The sequence below is a fragment of the Myotis brandtii genome, unplaced genomic scaffold (genome assembly GCF_000412655.1).
Source record: "Myotis brandtii unplaced genomic scaffold, ASM41265v1 scaffold550, whole genome shotgun sequence".
NCBI lineage: Eukaryota > Metazoa > Chordata > Mammalia > Chiroptera > Vespertilionidae > Myotis > Myotis brandtii.
In genome coordinates this window covers 2,175,759-2,190,630 of record NW_005370043.1, presented here as the reverse complement: position 1 = coordinate 2,190,630, position 14,872 = coordinate 2,175,759, and the positions used below count along the sequence as shown (strand labels likewise).

General features: G+C 34.4%; 1 protein-coding gene across 3 annotated transcripts in view; it reads left to right on the top strand.

Moving 5' to 3' along the window:
• Nucleotides 1-14,872, top strand: part of SLK (STE20-like kinase) — a 51,317-nt gene that overhangs the window by 29,725 nt on the left and 6,720 nt on the right. For 2 of the 3 annotated variants that reach the window (XR_001364443.1, XM_005878204.2), the window contains exons 12-18: nucleotides 731-910; nucleotides 3,413-3,505; nucleotides 9,631-9,760; nucleotides 10,372-10,496; nucleotides 11,028-11,216; nucleotides 11,761-11,886; nucleotides 12,785-12,898. Coding sequence is in view for 1 of the 3 variants with exons in the window: in XM_005878204.2 (XP_005878266.1) it covers nucleotides 731-910; nucleotides 3,413-3,505; nucleotides 9,631-9,760; nucleotides 10,372-10,496; nucleotides 11,028-11,216; nucleotides 11,761-11,886; nucleotides 12,785-12,898 (957 nt within the window). In the remaining 2 variants the exon portion in view is untranslated. The remainder of the gene's footprint in view (nucleotides 1-730; nucleotides 911-3,412; nucleotides 3,506-9,630; nucleotides 9,761-10,371; nucleotides 10,497-11,027; nucleotides 11,217-11,760; nucleotides 11,887-12,784; nucleotides 12,899-14,872) is intronic. The other variant, XR_001364444.1, reaches the window with a different exon arrangement.

Here is a 14,872-nt window from a genome sequence, read left to right as displayed (position 1 = left end):
CACAAATTTCATGCACCGGGCCTCTAGTATTGTATAAATATATATTTTTTTACTTTAGTACTTCATAGCAATTGGATATTCTCCTGGATTCTCTAAAAATTTGCAACATTCTACTGCTCGTATAATAGAAAAATGTACAGTTGACCCTTGAACAGTGCAGGGTTTTAGGGGCATGAACCTGCAGCCCCACCCCTTCCCTTGTGCAGTAGAAAATCCATGTTTAACTTGTAACTTCTTAAAAACCTAACTACAGTTGTCCCTGGGTATCTGCGGAGGATTGGTTTTAGGACCACCCCCCCCATGGATACCAAAATCTGAAGATATAGAACAATGCATACAATAGGCCCTCTGCATCCACGGATTCCCAACCATGGGTCGAAAATACTGTTTTCAATTTGTGATTGGTTGAATGTGCAGATGTGAAACCCAGGGATACAGAGGGCCAACTGTATATTTATTGAAAAAAAGAGTCTGTATATAAGTGGACCTGTACAATTCAAACCTACTTAGGGGTCAACTGTATTTATTTTCCATGTTAGAAGAAAAGAAATGCATGACTTTTTGAAAAATTATATATTTTAGTTCATTTGACTTGTTCAGTACTACAAAGGTTATATTCATCACATCTAAATTAAAATGCTAGTTATGTCCTCTTAGTAAACATCTTCATTATAATAGTTAATATGAGTGATAGAAAAATAAAATGATCTTGAGCTACATTGTTTTACAGAGCAAAAAGCGACAATATGACCAAGAAATTGAGAATCTAGAAAAACAGCAGAAACAGACTATTGAACGTCTAGAACAAGAACACACAAATCGCTTGCGAGATGAAGCCAAACGCATTAAAGGAGAACAAGAGAGAGAATTGTCCAAATTTCAGAATATATTGAAGAACCGAAAAAAGGAGGTAAGTGTAACTGCTGTTTTTAATTATTAAAGCTACTTTTACTAGTTAAATAGGACTCTTTTTTTGTTGTTGTTATCTTCCCAACAGTCATGTAGGTTAGTAGTAAGGTCAGGTGTTAACCCATTTTACTGCTCAGGAGGCTGGAGTAGAAGAGGTTTTAATGGCCTATTCAAGTTCACAATCTGCCAGTAAGTATCCAGCTACACGTTGAACCAAGTCTTCATTTTTCTTCCAAATTATCATTTCTCTTTTATTAATACAACATTTAAGGCCTATTACAGAAGTATTTTTTCAAGAAAACTTAGTGTTGTGTTTGTAGGAGGCAATAATATATTTAATTCATACTTAAAATATTCTTTTTATTAAGTTAATTGCCTCTCTTTGACATTGTACCAAAACAAAAGCTAAATAATCTGAAATTCAAATTCATCAAATTGTGAGATACTTTGAAGAATCAAAGGTAGAAAACATCTGTAAAGTCATTTGAATAGGATGAATTTTTTCATTTTTCCTGAAACTATTCCATATTGCGGTAGAATCTTGTTTGTGGTATGTAAGATTGTCATTGATTGAGAAAGAAGACTTATATATTGGATTAGTATGTCTTTTTCTCCCCAAACTAAGAGAGCTTTATATATTAGCAGCTTTAAGAGATAATTTTATGATTTATTCTGTACCTTTAGTGTAGGAGGAGAAGTACCTTTTCATGATTATAAAGGACCCAGGAACAATACTATTAGAATGGAACCAAAACATCTCAACCAAACTAGTGAATGCATTTTCACTTTTGTATGTTTCAAATACCCAGCTCCATTGACTTTAATATTTAAATTATGCAGAAAATTGAACATCATATTGCTGAACTTGAGGATCTACTTTAAAAAGGATAGAATCAAACATTAATAAATATAGTGTGTTCAATGATTTCTTTAGGTAAAGATGAATGAAATGTTATATAATTTTATTTGATGTGGCTATCATTTCTAAAAATTACTGTTTTGTCACATATTTTACATAAAATGGCTTTGTATATCATGGTGTATGACTTTTACTGAGGCTACATGTTAATTCTCTTGAAACCATGGGTAGTTTTCATTGAGAGGTTATTTAAAAAATATATATATTTTCATTTCAGAGAGGAAGGGAGAGGGAGAGGGAGATAGAAACATCAATGATGAAAGAGAATCATTGATCAGCTGCCTCTTGCCTACTGGGTATCAAGCCCACAACCTGGGCATGTATCCTGACCAGGAATCAAACCGTGACCTCCTGGTTCATAGGTAGATGCTCAACCTCTGAGCCATACCAGCTAGGTGAGAGTTTATTTTTAATAGCAAATTAAATAAATAAAATTTTACAGGTAAATAATGTGATTTAATCCTAAATACATAAGAGTCTCTAGTTATTGTTACTGTTTTGGGTAAGGGAATTTTAGCCAGTGAATATGTTTGAGATCATGATAATGCATATTTTAAATAATTATATTATGTATTTTTTTCCTTATCACTAAACTTCTTGCATTTGGGGAGTCTCTTCCTTTAATGGTGATTTGGTTTCATGAGGAATTACTGATGGGAAATTTTAAATACCCTGTTAAATCAAAATCAGTCTCTTTCACAAACCATCAACAGCATGTGGTGATTTGGAATCTGGTTGCTTTTGGTGCTTCTACTTGTGTAAATACATGATCATTTTTCATAGTTGGATTACAGGTCTGTTTTTAGGTGGAATACATACCTAGAATTTTGAAATGATTTAAAAGAACTCTAAATTATACTTCATTTTATGATATGTTTTATTGGGTATAATCATAGCAAATTAAACTTATTTTATGAGTGCTTATATTACTGATTTTAAACTTGACAATTAAGTTTGGCTTAAATTGTCAGCAAAGGAGAATGTTATTTTAATCCAACTCAAAAGTGTCAGATATATTTATTTTTATCACACCGTGTATAAAATGGTGTGTTTTATAAAAAAAGAAAATGTAGTATCCATTTATTTCTCCTTTGTGTGTTCTAAGGCTTACTTACCCTGTTGTTCTTTTGATCTCATTTAGTGGATTTTATTTAAAATTATCAAGCTAATTATGAAATGTTTCACTTTTATAAGGGGCATTAGCTTTCCTTATGCCCAATATTTCAAACAGTGTCAACAGATATGTTTATAATTTTATGATCTTTCAAGAAGGTCAGTTGAGTTAATTATCTTAGTTCAGCATCAGTACTGTAAGTAATCCTTTATTGATTGTCTTTGGGTCTTTAGAGGGAATGATATATAGGGATAATTAAGCAACTAATTAACTTCTACATGGCATAATGTCCCTTTTCTGCACTGAGATTAAGCATGTTCTGTCCTTTCATTCTTTTTCACCAAACTAACACCTATGCTAATGCATGTTCAACTTTTTAACAGCTTTAATATTTGACTTGTAGTTTGCTCACATAAATGCTTGCTGTGGAGAAAGTATTTCCCCACCTCCTGCATGCTTATACACTGTAGGTTATAAATGAAGTGGAGAGTGCACCCAAAGAGCTGAGAAAAGAGCTCATGAAACGCAGGAAAGAGGAGCTTGCACAAACCCAGCATGCTCAGGTAACAGCAGCAGCTTAATGCTACTAAAAACAGAAAGCGGCATTATTCTAACAGCTCAGTAAACCATGGTTGAAAGGGTAATTTCTAAGTGTAATTATTATGTTATTGACTTTGTATGTCATACAAAGGTTCCCAGGGCATTCTTTATGTAGTACTAAAGGCACACTAATGGTGACATTTAAGTTGCTAATATGCTCCATGCTGGGGATCGAGCCCACAACCCGGGCATGTGCCCTAACCAGGAATTGAACCGTGACCTCCTGGTTCATAGGTCTATGTTCAACTACTGAGCCACACCGGCTGAGCCCAATTTTAAATATAAGTCTGTTGTTTTTCTTTTTGACTCAGAATCTAGCAGTTAAAAAAATAGACTATTTTTACCCATATAAATTTGATTCTAGGTTATAAGGCTGAGCCAAATAAGATGAGTGAATTCTTTATTTAATTAGATAAATTAGTATTTTCAATATATTCTTATATAGAATTTCATGTGACTCTACAAGGAATCATCTTTTTTTAAATTAAGTTTGCACTCAGCTTGGAGGCAAAGAAAAGTGAGTTCAATTTATAGTTACAAATGTCAATGAAAGGAAGAAGAGACATGGATTATATATTAACTGTTGCTTTATATCATCTTTTAAATGTGGTCTTATGTAATTTCAAAAGTGGTTCCCAGACTTTTAAACTTTATAGACCCATGAAAAGGAACACAAAATATAACCAAAAAACATTAGGGACCATGACAAATGGATTGTCATTAAAATTTTATTTTTGCCAAGTAAGGATATTTTAAAACTGTCATTTACTTGTCACCATCATTTCAAAGGAGAGACTATTTTAATACCATAAAAAAGAATAAATATCTCAGAATTAAAAATTTTAATAGTGAAAAGTTTTCTTTTGACTGGTATGAAGATCACTAAATAGCAAACATAGCATTTACTATGTATCAAGCACTGTTCTAAATGCTTTACCTGTATAAACTCATTTCACCTCACAATATATGAAGTAGTTTCTCTTATTACCTCCATCCTACAGTGAGGAAACTAAAAGCACAGGAAGGTTGAGTGACTTTTCTAAGATCACACATCTGGTTAATGGTAGAACCAGAATACTTGTCTAGCCAAGTTTAGTTCCACATTGAACCACCATAACATACTTACTGCCTCTCATATTTAAGCTACCCTTTTTGTGCCAAATATAAACTCTTAGCAGCTTAGCTTAGTGGTTGTTGGCCTTTTCTTGTTATTAGGTGAAAGGGAAGTCCTTGCTGGTTGTACGTATGTTTTTGAGTAATTTGGATTTTATATCAGATAATAATAATAATATAGTTTTTGCCTTGTAAAGGAATGTAAACTTTTTAAATTCCAAAGGATAATATATCAGACTATAGAGTTGAAATTGAGAATTTAGTGTTGAATGAATTAGGTCATCCTATACTTTAATAAAACTTTGTTGGTGATTATTCATATAATTTTGTGTGTTAGACTATATTTTCCAATGAAAGCTGAAAGTAATAATTATTTTTGTAAATTTAATGAAGAATTTAGTAAAACAAATTTCAAAACTATTTCTCTTTAGCTACTGCTTTTAATGAAGGTGCTAAAACTTGATTACAGAGTCTATTTTAAACTTTTTTTGAGTGTTTATAAATAATAGCCATATATTCATGGAGCTAGAATGTATTTGATCATCTGGTCCAGTGGTTTTCAAATTGAGCCTCCAGTAGCTCTTGAGTTTAGAAGAAGTACCTTGAGAATCCTTCAAAAAGTGAGGACTTTGGGGCTCTCGGCCCCTGCTTCCACTTCAACTCATGCAGCACCACTTTTTATCTGTTTTATAAATGTTATGTATTTTTGGTGAATTTTTTAAAAGAGGGCTTGACTGATTTAAAAAAAATGCCAGCAAGAGTTTGGAAACCATTGATCTAGTTCAAATCCTTCATTTTACAGAGGAGAAAGAGGCCCCTCTGTTCCATGCCTCAAGAAACTCAACATTTGTATAATTATTTTTTTCCATTTATAAAAAGTCATTCAGTTATATTCTCACCTGGGAGGTGCATTGTATTCTGATCCACAGGGTCTTGCTCAGGCCATGATTCAGTCTTTTCAGTTGTCATCTTGTGCAGTCTTCAACGCCCAAATGCAGGACGTAAGTCCCGCGTGCCTGTAGGAGGATGCCTTATCCTGTTTTACCTGCTTTTTCTTTGGCTCACATGTGCCTTTTCATTGTTAGCTTTATTTGTTAAAACCATAGAAGATTGATAGATGATAATGTCAGTAATGACAATAACTAATAACTTGACATGACCTTTTTAGTACAGTATTCTTCAGAGTTTTCACATTTTATTCTCACTGCCACCACCCTAATGGAGGGATGGAGTGTATTCATTTTACAGATGAAGAAATCAAGGTTCAGAAGTCTAAGTGATCTGCCTAAAGTCACTAAGAGATTAGAACTAGAACACTTCTAATACAGTGTTCTTTTTCTATCTACCCCACCACAATTTTTAATTTGAGATTTTCATATTTTTAAGAAATATCTTCCCAATAGTATTTTATGAACTTTGCACATGTGAGAAATTGAATGCTGTGGTTAGATTTTTATCTTTGTGTGAAGTGACATTTTGATTGCATATATGTTTATGTAGCTGTTTTAATTATGGATATGGTCAGAAAAGACATATTAAAAGTGGTGATTGTAGTTCCATTTAACTCTAGTTTTCACTATTCAATTTTCCATAATGAATAGTGAATTGCTATTCTTCTTGTAGTTTTAAATTAAGTCTGGAATTCTAGGCTGTATTCTTTCTCACAGTTTCTATAGGGAGTGACTAGCTCATTTAACACTCTAATTTTTGTTTGTTACGTTTGATATATACAACTGGAGTAGATAGAATACAGCTTGATTTCAACCCCCTCTTTCCCCTCTCCTGAAATTAGACTAATTTTTTTTTTATTGGTAGCTGTTGGACTTATAGTTTTCTAAAAGAGTAAACAAAACATTAATTTTTTTAACGAGAGGGAGAAATTATGAATTACGATCACTTTTCTGATCATTACCATTGTTAGCTTTTCTTTTGAGTTAAAATGATCAAATTCTGTACAAATAGCCCAATATATTATAACCCTTTCTTACAGTTTTCTAAAACACAAAGTTGTATTTTTCATGTTCATAGATATCTGATTAATACGATAAAATTAAAATTACTTATCAAAATTCAAACTTGTACATTTAATGGGCACTCATTTTATAATTTATGTGTCCTTTTAAAAAGTATTTACTTCCAGTGATCAGATTGATCTCTTAATTTTTTTATTGGATGAATGTAATTTGTACAGTCTTTTTGGAATATAACATCAGTTTTCATTTAGAGCCTAAGAGTAATTTCTAACTAAAAAATTCCATTGTGAACATACTGTACTTGGCTTGTGGAGTAAGGAAATTTAATGAAAGCTCAATAATATTAAAATTTCATTTCTTTTGAGGTAATAAAATATATTAATTAGTATGTAAAAGACCTTTCAGGTAATTTTTAGCTTTAATATAAACAATTATCCGAGCATTATTCTTGACTGTGTAATCATTCAGACTCTGCTTAATTATTCAGGTTCATAGCTCTGTAAGGCAGCTGGTGTTTTTGCTAACTAGTTGTTAGGAAGTACTGCCATATATTGCCTACCTTGACTCTTTCCTGTTGATCCTGTATTTTACCTTCTGGAGCAGAGCAATGCTAGTTCTGCCTGCTTTTTGTTGTTGTTGTTAATCCTCACCTGAGGATATTTTTCCATTGATTTTTAGCGTGAAAGGGAGGGGGAGAGACACACAGAGAGAAATATTGATGTGAGAGAGACACATCAATTGGTTGCCCCCTGCATGTTTCCTGATTGGGGCCAGGGATCGAGTCTGCAACCCAGGTACATGCCCTTGACTGGAATTGAACCTGAGACCCTTCAGTTTGAGGGCCAACACTCTATCCACTGAGCCAAACTGGCTAAGGCTACTATTGAACTTTTGAAAGTGTAATACTAAGAGAAGGGGCCCACTGCTTACTTAAAGGTTTTCTTTTAATAGAATTCATATATTGTTTATCTAGACATAAATATATAACAGTAATGTGACCAAAATTGGCATTGACAAGAAATTGCATTTGAGTGGCACTGATTTGTATATACCTTTTTAATTTTCAATATAAATGCGTATAAATAAATATGTATTTGCCCCATCTTGTATTTTTGCACTTGATATTTTTGAGCCTAAATGTAATATTTATATTTATGCTAGTTAATTTGGACCCATCACACATAAATATTTTTTTTTGTCCTCACCTGAGGATATGTCTTTTTGTTGATTTTTAGAGAGGAAGAGAGAGAGAGAGAGAGAGAGAGAGAGAGAGATTGAAACATTGATCGGTTGCCTCCTGGTATGGGACGTTGCTCCAACCAACTGAGCTACCTGGCCAGGATCACACACATTTTTTAAAAGTTTTTTATGCAAACCAATGACAAATAATGTTGAACAAAAGAAAACCCTTTGATATGTCTGCCAGCTAATGTAGGTTTAATAAGTTTGCATATAGAAATTTTATAATGAAATTAGAGAAACAATTTAATTTTTATTACAAGTGATATTTACTGTAGGACAAAGAGAAGCTTGAACAACTTTCTTTGTTGTAACTGCTTAAAAGATAGGCATAGAAATTTTGCATCTCTTTAAATAAAACTCAAAAGACCTTATTCTATATAGTTGAATTTAAATATTCAGTTTTATTTATTTTTTGCTGTGATAAAGTTATATAGGTATCTGTAGTCAAGTTGACAATTTTATTTATAGAGGCAATTCATTAGCCTTTTTGCTACTGTATATTTGTATTTTTGCTAAAATACAAATTATGATGCAGATGAGACAGTAGCTTTTGTGACTCCGAATTACAGGATGTCATGAATGGTAAGACCTGATCCTCACCTCCAGGGACAGTAGTAAGGCAAGGACTTGAGGAGCACTGCTAGACTTGTTCTTTTGTGCATTGAAGGCCAGGCTGGTTGTGATTTAGATCTATGAGACTCTGTTTGAGGCCCAAAAATTAGTTCCAAAAGGATGTTAGGGTTTTATCTTCTCTAGGATATGCAAGAGGAGGAATTATAGGTGAAATGGTGCTTCAACACTAAATTTTTAAATCTACACTCATATTGATCAGAATATCCCTTGAGCTAATCACAAACTGCTCTAACTGCCAAGAGAGGGGTAGAAATCCAAACATTTCCTGGGCAAAATTTACATTCCTTCAATTTGGATATTGTTCCTTTTCTTCTGTAAATGTATGTTCTAGGATAAAGATCATAAGTCACTTTATCCTTTCTTACACAGTAACCAAAGGGTATTTTTAAAGCATAAATTTGGTATTTACATACATAGTATGTACTCAGTAAATATTTGTTGGATGGGTGAGTGAATCCCAAACATGTTAGAAGAGTTCTCTGATTATAAGGAATTTTGTTTATAGATTTATAAATGTAGCTCACTTTCCTATTCCTAGTTCACATTTCTCTAGCAATGCACTATTTCTTATTAAGTCCTCAAACTATTGTTCTTTTTAAGCACAGGCTGTTGACACAGAAACTATCTTTCTCTATTAGTATAGGCATGGTATTTCTTCCTAACTCTTTGTTTGTCAGAAAAATCGTGTTTAAAATTCTGACATCTGTTTTATTTATCTGCTGTTCATGGCCTTTCTTTCCAAAAGGCATTTCTTGTTTGTTCTTGTTTTATCCACACCATACTGGAATGGATAGTCAGTTTTAGAAGATGTAAATTTATTATTTTCCCAAAGATGTCAGTGTAACAGGGCATTTTAATTATGAGTGGATAATAGACTTCTTTTGTATGTGTTAGTCTTAATGATGAGTTTAGAATATTATGTATTCTAGTACTTTTTTCCTAGGCTTGAATTGGGTGACTAATACATTTATTTATACACTATATAATCTTGGTATTTTAAAAATTTCACTAACTTTAGAAACTTGGTTTAGAAATCTTGATAACCACTAATATATACAGTCATACAGATAAATGGATGTTTTGCTCAGTAAATAACTTCTTAACTGATGGTTAACTATGTCTAATAGGAACAAGAGTTTGTTCAGAAGCAACAACAAGAATTAGATGGCTCTCTGAAGAAGATCATCCAGCAGCAGAAGGCAGAGTTAGCCAATATTGAGAGAGAGTGCCTGAATAACAAGCAGCAACTCATGAGAGGTATATGCAATTATGCAGCATATGTGTACATATAGAATGATATCTCTAAAACATTGCGGAGCTATACCTTGAAAATTATTTGAATGCTTTCCTTTGCTAGAGTGGTATAGGGAAAGATAAAGTTGAGGTAAATAAGAGGAAAAAAATTATAAAATACTGTGAGTTATAGAATTCCTTTATGACAGTACAAGTGAAAATAAATATATTCCTTAAAACATCTTTTTGTCCAGATGATGCTAGAAATGTACCTGAATAATTTTACATACTCTCATTATGTCTTAAAATTGTTGGTATACTTAATGGCTACATGATAGAATGGGATTTTAACCACTTATTTCCCCTAAGTAATAGCTTAGATTTTTTTTTTTAATTTCTCATGAAGATGATTAAATAGAATTTTGGTATTGGGGGTGTGGCATTCTCTGTTATAGGACATTAGAACAGAACTGAAAGTAGTAATAGATGTTATCTTTACATTGGTAATATTTTATTTATAGCTCAGAAGTGTATATAGATAACTTTTATGTAAATTTATGTAAAAAAAATGAAATCCAAAGTACATTAGTAAAAAGATCAAAATGACATTTTTGAAAATTGCTTTCTTCTTCTAGCTCGAGAAGCTGCAATTTGGGAGCTTGAAGAACGACACTTACAAGAAAAACACCAGCTGCTCAAACAGCAACTTAAAGATCAGTATTTCATGCAAAGACATCAGTTACTGAAGCGCCATGAGAAGGTTAATGAAAGGAAAATTTATTTACTTTTTTGTTCATTTTAAAGTTTGCAGAATGAGGATTTCATTTTTGAAACTTATACGTCTTAGAGAATTCGTTTCAGATTTCTTTATTTTATCCTAAAATGTCTTTGATGAAGTTTGGAGTAATTAATTGTATGTCGATCATGATTGCAAACTTCTTTTCTACAAATTCCATGGAAGGTAACTAATTATAATGCCTAATGGCCTTGATAATCTTCATCTTGGTCTCTCAAAAGTAGCTATTGTGGCTCTATTTGTGGTTCATGTATCTTAAAAATGTGGACTCCCTATACTTAGTAAAAGAGAGCTTCAACATAAGACTCTTATTACTAATAGCTTCATTTTTCCTAGAAGTTATTTTTTGGCTAATATTTTGCTGATTTTTATGCAATAAGGGAGAGAGTAATTTTGGGAAACAACAACAACAAAATGGCATGTTTGAACATATGCGTGGGTACTGAGTGTTAAATTATATCTACATCAACTGGATTCTGTTTAAAACTTTCTTAGGAAACAGAACAAATGCAGCGTTACAATCAACGACTTATTGAGGAATTGAAAAACAGACAGACTCAAGAAAGAGCAAGACTGCCTAAGATTCAACGTAGTGAAGCCAAGACTCGAATGGCCATGTTTAAGAAAAGTTTGAGAATTAACTCAACGGCCACACCAGATCAGGACCGTGAAAAAATTAAACAGGTAAATAAGCAAATTACTGTCTTCTTTTTTAGGTTAAGAATATTTGAATGACTTTTAGAAGGGTCACATGATTGTGTTGTAAACATTTATTGCACTTATTGATGTTCACTTTGGCTCTGTGGGTTGGGGCTAGATATATGGCATGTACCAACTTAGTCTTCCTAGGGTGATGGCCACAGAGGGCAGAGCCTTCCCTCCTATGCCCCACACCAGGTCCTGGATTATATTGGCCCTAAAATTAGCCTTGGGAATGAGATGACTTGGACAGCTTTTAAAGTAAAAACATAAGACTTCACTATATTTCAGAAGTCCCACACACAAATTAACTGAGGTCAGTCACTAAGCTGATGGGAGGAACAAGGTTGTAATCAGAAGTCCTCCCCTCCCCATAAAATAGACTCCAGCTTGAGTCACAATATATTATTACATGCATCTTTAATTTATTGTACTTTAAGCTTTAGTAAATTTCTTAATTATACCTTTGGAAGATACAGAAATTACATTGCTTGTTAACCATATTTGCTTTTAATTTTCTTATTTACAGTTTGCTGCTCAAGAAGAAAAGAGGCAGAAAAATGAGAGGATGGCTCAGCATCAAAAACATGAAAATCAAATGCGGGATCTTCAGTTGCAGTGTGAAGCCAATGTCCGAGAGCTGCATCAGCTGCAGGTTAGATATGGAAGCTCTAAGACAAAGCTGGTAATAGATGAGCAGCACCGGGTTTGGGAAAATAATAGCTAATCAAAGTAAGCTTCACTTTACTCATGAAAATGCTGGAATCTGTTTCCTATTACAGACCGAAAGTAAGATCACTTTAGTATCATAGGCACTTGTTTGTATTATATGTAACTATAATATAGCATGAAGCTAAATTATAACCTAAGAAGTTGAGTCTTTCAAAAGTAGTATTGAGTATTTTTAGTATGTTTTGCAAAGAAGATGAACAAAGTTTTCAAAATGATCTAAGCAGTTTCATTATCAGATTCTGAATTTGAAATTTGATTTAGGGAGAAATAGCTTATTTTCTTCTAGGTTCATGAAAAAGGTGATAAACTAAATATATGAGAATTTTTCCCTAAGAAATTTAAAGATTACTTTAGAGAGGACTGTTTTTGAACCTTACCTGGAATACGCAACCCAATCTAGTAGATAGCCTAAAATGTTTAGAATTTTATAGTAGTGTATGCATTTTGGATATTCTACATATTTGCTTAATTTACCAGAATGGAAGATTTCTGAATCCTATATTTTGGTAACAACGGGTAAAATGCATACAAGCTGCCTTCTGAAGTGTCAGTTTTATGAGTAAACCTTAGAAAGGAAAAGCAGGATCAAACTAATGCTACCTAGTTAAGTTCTTTTCATATGGTAATAGACCTAGCTTCTAAACTTGCAAAGATGAAGCTATGACTCATTTCCTAATTCTTGGCTCTTGGTTTTTAGAGGAGAATTTGAACCTCAGTAGTAGCCTAGTGTTTGATGAATAATTTATTATTTTGGAAGATAATGTATTTGTGAAAAGTTACTTTGTTGATCTGAAGTTTTTTAACCCAAACTTTATTTCCAGAATGAAAAATGCCATCTATTGGTTGAGCATGAGACTCAGAAACTAAAGGAGTTAGATGAGGAGCACAGCCAGGAATTAAAGGAATGGAGAGAGAAATTGAGACCTAGGAAAAAGGTAATTTTAAAAGCTTTAATTAAAATGTTTGCATCCGTCTGTCCGTCCGTCTATCCATCCATCCACTCATCCTCCCAGCTATTGGCTCTTTACCTAAGGAGTGTCAGATGCAGGAGATACAGGGGAGAGGAGACAAAATCTCTGTCCCCCAAAGGTTCAGAATCTGGTGACAAGCAATTACAGGTCAGTAGGATCATTGCTGTACTGAAGGAGCTAAGTTCAAAATACAGGGGAGAGGAGCACAGTGTGCAAGCCAAGGAGGAGGAGTGCTTAGGTCTTCGTGGGGAACTCAGGGAAGCTTCTGAGAGGAGATGCCTTGTAAGCCAAGAGGGGCTTGAAGGATGAGTAAGAGCTTACTGGGTGAACAGACAGATTGGGGTGGGACGAGGCAATTTAGGCACAGAGAAGAAAATGACTGAAGGTAATGTGTACAGAAATTATAAGTAGCTCCCCATAGGGGGAGTGTGTTCATATGTGTAGGCATTAGAGAAGGGGAGAAGGAAGTAATGACAGCTTGGTTTAGACAGGTTGACAGGGAGCCAGATTGCAAGGCCATGAGGTGTTATGTAAATTGACAATCTAATAACATAGGAATGGCTTCCCTGCCTTTATCTAACCAGCTACCCATTTTCCTTATTTGCACTTGGCTGTCTGATAGCCTGGTCCAGTTGGTCAACCATTCAGTTCTTGTTATCACTATATGATCCCCTCCCTTTGTTAACTCTCAAACTTAAAGCTTTATTTTCTCTTGGGCTTCTTGCCTGCTGTACATTTCAACCATTCCTTTCTTCTATTCATCCAATCAATGAATTACAGTAATATGAATTTCACACCTATTTTGTGTTAACATTTCTAGAGGAAGTGAAATGACCAAGTCAGTTGATAGTGTGGCTTTTTAACTTAAATTTTATTTTTAAATTCTTGAATAGGTTATACAGTCATATGGTTCAGAATTCAAAAGGCATGGAAGGGTAAACAGTGAGAATTCTCTTCTCTAGTTTCTTTTAACTCTTTGCAGTCTAGCTTTCACTTCAAACTCCCAAATTGAACTTTAACTGGTCACAAGTGAGTTGGTAATAACCAGGTCCTATGACATTATCTAATTGTTCTGATTATAAATCTTGTTTCTTAAAATTCTCTTCTTGCCTCACTTTTGTGGTATACTCTCTTCTTTGTGCTCTTTATCACCGTTTCTTTGTCATCCAGGCACCTGAAGTGTAAACATTTCCCAGTTTTACATCCTTAGTTCTGTCCTCGTAGCTAGTCATGGCTTCAACTGTTGCATATTTAAGGACAATCCCAAAACTTGTATAGTAGGGATTGTATAGAGCACAAATTCTAAAGTCATACAGATCTGGATTACAATATCATTGTTGACACTGGTTAATTTTGTTATTTAACATTTCTAAGTCTAGTTCTCCTTATTTGTAAAATTTATCTTAGTGGGGTTAAGACAGTTAAAGGGAGTGCTGCATGCACAGCAGTAGTCCCAGTACTTGAGCGTGGTCAGGGTTCAATGAATGGTTATTATTGCTATTACTAGAGGCCCAGTGCATAAAAATTTGTGCACTTGGGAGGGGTCCCTCAGCCAGGCCTGTGCCCTCTCGCAGTCTGGGACCCCTCGGGGGATGACCACCTGCTGGCTTAGGCCCGCTCCCCGGGGGATTGGGCCTAAGCTGGCAGTCAGACATCCCTCTGGCAGTCTGGGAGCCCTCGGGGGATGTCCACTTGCCAGTGGGAGCAGGCCTAATCTGCAGTTGGACATCCTTAGTGCTGCTGAGGAGGCGGGAGAGGCTCCCACCACCACCACTGTACTGGCAGCCGTCAGCCTGGCTTGTGGCTGAGCAGAGCTCCCCCTGTGGGAGCGCACTGACCACCAGGGGGCAGCTCCTGCATTGAGCGTCTGCCCCCTGGTGGTCAGTGTGTGTCATAGTGACCAGTCATTCCCAGTCGTTCTGCTGTTAGGGTCAATTT